Source organism: Squalius cephalus (assembly GCF_949319135.1).
Source record: "Squalius cephalus genome assembly, chromosome: 10".
Lineage (NCBI taxonomy): Eukaryota > Metazoa > Chordata > Actinopteri > Cypriniformes > Leuciscidae > Squalius > Squalius cephalus.
This window is the reverse complement of record NC_137131.1, coordinates 45,072,963-45,080,462: the sequence shown is the minus strand read 5'-3', so window position 1 is coordinate 45,080,462 and position 7,500 is coordinate 45,072,963. Positions and strand designations below refer to the sequence as shown.

Genomic DNA, 7,500 nt, shown 5'->3' with positions numbered 1-7,500 from the left:
GTGTCATAACTTCCACAAGAGGGCCAAACCCTGCCAGGAGAAATGCACGTTTTATTTCATAGGAGAAATTAAATTTCACACTCCTGCGAAGTTTATACAGCACATAGCAGCAAATCTTTACAAGATTCATATGCAAATGTGCGTCGAGATTAGAGATACAACAATTATTCCAGTTCATGATAAATTATTCATTTAACAACCGTCAATTATTAATTCCACAGGAACAATAAGCCATGTTTCTGTAGGCAGAGCTTCCTATTTTAACGGACCTTTGCCTCTCTCTCTCTCTCTCTCTCTCTCTCTCTCTCTCTCTCTCTCTCTCTCTCTCTCTCTCTCTCTCTCTCTCTCTCTGTGTGTGTGTGAACTCGGTTAACGTCAGTATTAATTGTGAATGTTTTCCATTTGCTTCTGAGCTTCAGAACTGTGCTGGTTCTCCTCGCTGGAGACCTGACCTCTTTACAGAGACTCTGAGAATCATGAGAATCATCAAATCACAATCACGAGAATCATGAGCATCATCTCTGTCTGATGAAGAGAGTCCGCTAATAATCAGATCACTCGTCTGAACACTGAACAACTGCTACATGTGGAAATCAATGGCTATTTGATGCATGCGGCATTCGCAGTCAGTGACCCAGCGTGTGTGTGTGTGTGTGTGTGTGTGTGTGTGTGTGTGTTACATACAGTAGACCGAAGCCTGCGGCTACAGTACAAGAACTCATTTCATATGTTTCAGAGACTTTGAAATCACTCTCTTCACTAACTCTGCGCTATAATTGTCCATCAATCTGCCGTGTTTTTCTTTTTCGTTCTCTTTTGTGTGTGTGTGTGTGTGTGTGTGTGTGTGTGATGCGCTCATGTACATCTGTCATTCACATTAAAATGCGTCTGTGATTGGAACAGGTTTGTTGGGTAAATGCATAATTAATAAGTACAGATGAGAAATGGCTCGCGCATGTTTGCACGCTGAGGTGTATCTGTGAACGGTCGGACGGGCTTTGAACTGGTAATGTACACGTACACACACACACACACACACACACACACACACACGAAGATGTGATAATTATGCTAATGAAATACACGCCTGTAACCCTGCTACTGTACTGTATGTGCGCATGCACGCGGGACGGGGACCCGCTCATATAAGCGGAAATGACACTTTAAGGGGGACAAAAATGAGTTCAAATATGCATTTTTACACAGCAAAACCATTGTGTGTGTTTTTATTTTATTTTTTATAACACACTTAAATTTGCATCAATTGATTTGCTAAAAAAAAGATGCACATGCAATTAATTTTAGACATTTTTTTAACCAGATATTCACATTTATTATGTCATTGTCATCCGTTTCTACAGGGATTTGTTTGCATAATGCATTTATAATTTACAATTTTATATAAGTTGCAATTGTATGTTATAATGCACCACTGACATTGACAATGCTTTGGTGTTAAATGTGTGTGAGGTCAGAATGAAGGGTGTAACGGGCGCGCGCGCAGAGAGGGGGCGTCTGTCTCCTCGTGAACCCGCAGCTCTTCTGTCTGTCTCACACAATATATAGAGCCGTGTGTGACAGACACTACAGCACAAACACACACACACACACAACACACACAACACAACATGCATGTGCAGACAGACAGAGTAAAACAATGTCACAAAACCTAAAACATGATGCACGTGATTGCATCATAAGCTGATTATTTTTTTTATTTTTTTTTTGGTCAAAAATATTTAATATGACTGAATCAATCTGAATATATTAGGTTATACCAGTGTAAATCAAATCAAGCAAAAATCATGTTCACTTTTTATATACAAACCAGTCTGAACTGGATTCACGGGATAACCCAAGCGCGCACCCGTAACATCATCAGTTTAACACATGTAGAATAAAATAACAGAAAAAATATATACATTTAAAATAATATTAATAACAATAATGACAACAATAATAATAAATGATTAAATATGACTAATAATATGATTGTTTTATAATATTAAATGTGATAAATACACACCTGATTGATTATAGAGGACAGAAGTCAGTGATGTTGAACAGAAGCATCGATCAGACTGATGTCTTCATCATCTTCCTCACCAACACTGAACACACACTCTATTCTCATAAAACACTGTCGACATCGGGAGACTTCAGCTCTAGCGCGGGAAACAGAGAGAGAGAGAGAGAGAGAGAGAGAGAGAGAGATGCTCGTTCTTGTGTCGGAATCCCTCTGAAATCTCCTCGTCGATGCTTTTCATTCTTTCAATTTCGACTGGAAATTATTTTTAAAAGGACATGAATCACAGCAGGAACATCACCGCACCGCTCTGTCTTTAAAAGTCCCGGAATAACTCCTCTCACCTGTAAAAGCCCCTTCTCACCTGTATACCTGTAGACTCACCTGTCACAGGACAGCGCGCGCTCCCGCCCTGCGCGCGCGTCCGTGCCCCCTCTGACAGAACGGCTCAAATTCAGCGGTTCTCCTCATGAATGATTTCATCTTTTGTTTTTATTTCATCCTCTTTTATTTCTCGGCTCTGAGAGAGAGAGAGAGAGAGAGAGAGAGAGAGAGAGAGAGAGAGAGAGAGAGAGTAAACGTGCGCGAACTTTCTTCAAACGTTATTCGTGTCTTCGCTATAAAGGTGCCCGATGCTGTGTGTGTGTGTGTGTGTGTGTGTGCGCGCGATCATAAAACACACACGTTTGGCTCTATTATCCCTCCCTGTGCTGATAGGTGGCGTGTGTTTCTCTCTCTCTCGAAAAGAAAAGGAGGAAAACAGTGTGATCGAGGCGTGCGAGCGCAGGTTTGAGTCCTGGAGTGTGTGAGAGGATCAGTCAGGAATAACGCGCCTCTGTTTCTCAGGCTTTATTCTGGACCCAGACACTATAACACACACAACACACACTCCTGCAGCCGAGAGCACAAGGTAAGACACACTCTGCTACCTTCACATCAGCTTTAACACTGTCCTAATGCCAGACGAGCTCGCGCTACCGCCGCTGGATCAGGGATGCTGTTAGGTCGCGTTGAACACTGAGGTGTGTGTGTGTATTTTCCTCTTACCTGTGCAGGTGCGCGACTCTCTGGAGCAACTCCTTCAAAACTCACAGCTTATTTTAGAGAGAAAGAGAGAGAGAGAGGGAAAAACGCCTGGAATTGCGTGTATTAAAGATTTTTAAAGATTTTGCAAACTACATTTTTCCCTGTAATGTTGCAATGCGCGAGATCAGGGATAGAGAAAACGATGCTACAAATTCAGCTGTAAATGTATCGATTTTATTGAGCTTTTTCTTTAAACAACCACATTTATTAACACAATATTTACATGTAATCACAAAATATATAATTTATGTTAAGTAAATCAAAATTCAAATTAAAAGTCGCCTATATTTGTGCAGTTTTTAGATATTTGGTTAATGGAAGATTATGAAAGCCAATCTACACGCGTTTTATTTGAATGCATATTTATTTACAAGCACACAGTCATAATCACACGAGAGATATTATAAATAGACCCAATTTTACAAAGTTTTCAAATACCGTGTCTTTACTAATACTTGGAGGAAGAGCTAAAACACTCAGAACGATTCCAGGGAAAATAAAACAAATAGTTATTTCATGGAGTTATTCCAGATAGGCTAATATATAATTTAAAATATTAATGTGTTCTCGTTTTATTATATTTCACATTTACGCCTAAAACACCCCCTTAATAAATATGTGATTTAACCTCCCCAATAAATAAATTCGAGAGATAAAAACAAAACAAGCATCAGTTTATAGACTAGAAACCCGTCAAATGTAAATCGTGTTATTGCGCTTTTGTATTTCAGTCAGATCTCATCAGGACATGCACGCGCTCTTAAACTGCTTATTTAGATGTGCATGAGTCGATCAGATGCAGGACCGCGGCTCTCTCTCACTGCTGTCCGTGTGTGTGTGTGTGTGTGTGTTCTGGGCTGATGGGCTGCCAGAGGGAGCGGTTCACCCTGTGTCTGAGTCCATGCACACCGCCTGATCCACGCGCGGCAATGCGGGAGCTGATCATGGCGGAGGGCCCTCGGTGCAAGAGGAGGAAACAAGCCAACCCGCGGAGGAAACACGGTAAGAGAACGAGTGTGTGTGTGTGTGTGTGCGCGCGCGCGCGGGACGCGGAGAGATGAGGAGGACTAGCGGACAGATCCGAGTCCAGATGGGACTCAGTTTAAATCAGCACGAACACAAACTGGACTGAACGGCCGTGATGTAAACACGGGCCATATCACGCGTTTTCTCTCTGTATTTTCGCACAAGTTTGGAAATGAAAGTTTGTGCGTAATTCTCAGTCGCGTGAAGCGCGTCATGTTCGGCGCCTGTGGATTCTTTACACTTACATTTCGTTTGTTAGAGAAGCTGCCGAGCGTCTGTTGGTCTCAGCGCGATCTTTTCATTCATTCTCAGATGCGTGAATTAGAGGCGTTTCAGTGTGTGTGTGTGTGTTTGAGGGGGTTGTGTATTGAGCTCCGTGTCTGATAAACACATTTTTTTTTTTTTTTTTTTTTTTTTGCACTAATGCAGAATGCTGATTGTGAAGCACAGATATATATTCATATATTTTTTTATATATACACTTGTGGTGTTTTCAGGGATGTTATGTGTGTGTGTGTGTGTGTTTGGTTGTTTTACACATGCACACGCACTATAGTGTTTTATATAAAGTAATCCCCGAGTTTGCACTGGAACTGTGTTGTGTGTTCGGCTGCTTCTTCTCGAGGATTACACGCCGCGATCAGTTCAGCTCATCTTCCTCTTTCCTTTATGAAATGTTTCATATTGATCCGCTAAAAAATCAATTCGATCACGAGAGTGTGTTCACCCTCACAGAGTCTTCAAGCACTGAACTTTAAAAGACTAATTCTGTTCTTCCGCTTTTTCGAAAAGAGTGTCTGATGATGCATTTCATAAAAGTGGATGAAACACCACAGACGCGTTTGTGTTTTAGGTTCTGCCGGAGTGATTGGCTCGAAAATAAAATCGTGCAAACGGTTCTAAAATATTCATATTTAATGTGTGTTATTTGGGGGAGCTCGTGAACGCGGATAAGGCTGAATGATTACACTAAATTAATTGTTTAGATAGATATAAAAACGCTCCAGTGAAGAAAATACAAATAAAAATAAAAGCGTCCAGATATGAAGTGACTCGTTTTAAAATGAGGACAGATGAAATATTCAGGGATGCTGGAGGACTGTAGAGAAATGTGTGTGTTCTCACACACCTGCTGCATTCAGGTAAACTCAGGTGTGCTCTGTGAGACATCAGGAAAATGCTAAAAACTATGAATATAACCATGCATATTTTTTGCATGCAGCTTTTTTAGTGAAGAAATATTTAATCAAACAGAAACTCAGCAACGCCTCATTCATGATCAGTCAGATCGTTCTGGTGTGTGTGTTGAGTTCTGCCCGATCTGAATGTGCAGTAAAGCTGAAGAACTGAAGTCTCCGGCTGCTGAAGTTCAGTCCAGCTGTGTGTGTGTGTGTGTGTGTGTGTGTGTGTGTGTGTGTGTGTGAGTGTGAGTGTATTATTTCTCTTTATTTCCACTGTTTTTTGACCGTACTGTATGGCAGTTTTCACTCGAGCTCCGGATCGGATGTCAGAGGTCACGCAGAGAGAGTTTCTGCTCGTCATGTGCACTGGAGTCTCTCACACACTCCGCGCAGTGAGACGGCAGGAAGAACACACTTCCTCCTGTCCCGAGACGCGTGTTTCACAGGTTTCCTGCCGCTCGAAGCCGGTCTCGGATTGATCACATCATGCAGGACGGGAACAGGAGAGTGTGTGTGTGTGTTTGGTCTCGGCAGAATCAGGAGGGGCTTCTCCACTCTTTCATCCCAACAATGGCAGATCCCCCTCGTTTAACTCTCACCCCTCCGCTCCTGCGTCCGGGAGAGCGCCAGCTCGTACCTGTCATGTACATGTGGGTAAGGTGAGCCGAGCGCGAGCGCGGAGAGAGTGTGAGAGGAGGACGGTGTCGCTCTTCATCTCCGATCTCCTCGTTCACGGCGTTCCGGAGCTCGGATCTGCAGTGTGGGATCTCGGCTCGTTATAGAGACGATCAGTGGATAGCAGATTTATTTCTGGTGACACTTTATTTTACAGTGTCCTCGTTACATATGTAACTTACCATAGTAATAACAGTAAATTATGCATAATTACATGCAACTAACCCTCAACCAAACCCTAACCCTATAGTGAGAACATGCTGTAAATTATTATTACTCAGGCCTTAAATATATAATTACACTGTAACAATGACACTTTTAAATAAAGTGTAACCCTGTATTGTATGGTGTCTTTGTTACAGTGTAATTATATATGTAAGCACTGAGTAATAATATGCAACTATATGTTCTTACTATAGGGTTAGGGTTTGGTTGAGGGTTAGTTGCATGTAATTATGCATAATTTACTGTTATTACTATGGTAAGTTACATATGTAACGAGGACACTGTAACATAAAGTGTCACCCAGTAGTGATGCTGATGCTCAGGACAGACTCAGTCGCGCCGGCGTCCGTGTCGCAGGATTGTGAAGCTGAACTGATCACGGCGATCCACACCGAGCTTTCGGGGAATAGTTGCTATGTTTCAAGTGTCACTCTTAAAAGTGATTCTTTTCAAATACAGAATTTCATTTATCCTTAAATATGCAAATTAATTCATATTTAGTAAATATTAAAATTAAATTAAAACCATGGGATTTTCTTAGTATGCTTAGGTTTATTTTTCATTGGCTTTATAATGCATAGTCTAAGTGCCTGTCAATCAAACTCTCACACAAGCTCCGCCCCTCGTGTTTGTTTTGAATACTTTATGTAATTTAATAATGCTGTCTTCCACCAATACGGTCATTCAGCACAGACTAAATCAGCTCGGCTGAGTCGACACGGGAAATGTGCAGGAGAGATTGTAAACGCACTGGTTTATGAATGTCAAAGTAATTATTTGATATGACTAAATCACCTGACTGCGTTAAGATCTGCCTTTGAAAGTCATGTTTAATGGTGTTGTCGGGGAGGAAAGCTCCTTGAGGTGACACACTCATGATTTCACTTTGCAGTGCTCCCAGTTGTACTTTATCGCTGTGGTTTGTGTGAAGATATTTTGGCCTAACGGAGAGAGAGAGCGAGAGAGAGAGAGAGCGAGAGAGCTCTGGAAATGCCTTAGGTGTGACTTCACTTTCGCTCACATCAGCGCTGACCGACGGCCTTTCATATCACATCCAGCGACTCCACCGGTAAACACTCCCCGAGGGCGAACAAAGAACACGGGCCTTTCTCCTTAATCACAACCCAGCCCTCTCTCTCTCTCACACACACACTCGCTCTCTCTCTCTGCCAGCAGATTTGCATTCAGCTTCAGAAAGGCGCGCATGAAAAGGGGGAAGAGCGACAGAAGAGGAAAGCACAGAATAAAGGCAGAAGAGGGCGGGTGTCGAGAGCTAAATAA

At 42.1% G+C, this 7,500-nt stretch overlaps 1 protein-coding gene and 1 long non-coding RNA gene across 3 annotated transcripts in view; one reads left to right on the top strand and one right to left on the bottom strand.

The window, feature by feature from the left end:
• Window positions 1–2,553, bottom strand: part of LOC307165450 — a 4,070-nt gene extending 1,517 nt beyond the window's left edge. The window contains exons 1-2 of the long non-coding RNA XR_013822483.1: window positions 2,411–2,553; window positions 2,027–2,165 (exon numbers count right to left, since the gene is read on the bottom strand). This is a non-coding gene — a long non-coding RNA (uncharacterized lncRNA). The remainder of the gene's footprint in view (window positions 1–2,026; window positions 2,166–2,410) is intronic.
• Window positions 2,554–2,767: 214 nt separating this feature from the next.
• The window catches only part of zeb2b (zinc finger E-box binding homeobox 2b), a 78,237-nt gene continuing 73,504 nt past the window's right edge, over window positions 2,768–7,500 (top strand). Inside the window, exons 1-2 of one of the 2 annotated variants that reach the window (XM_079882988.1) lie at window positions 2,768–2,936; window positions 3,985–4,114. In XM_079882988.1, coding sequence (XP_079739114.1) covers window positions 4,042–4,114 — 73 coding nt within the window. In that variant the 5' untranslated portion in view covers window positions 2,768–2,936; window positions 3,985–4,041. The remainder of the gene's footprint in view (window positions 2,937–3,984; window positions 4,115–7,500) is intronic. The other variant, XM_079882987.1, reaches the window with a different exon arrangement.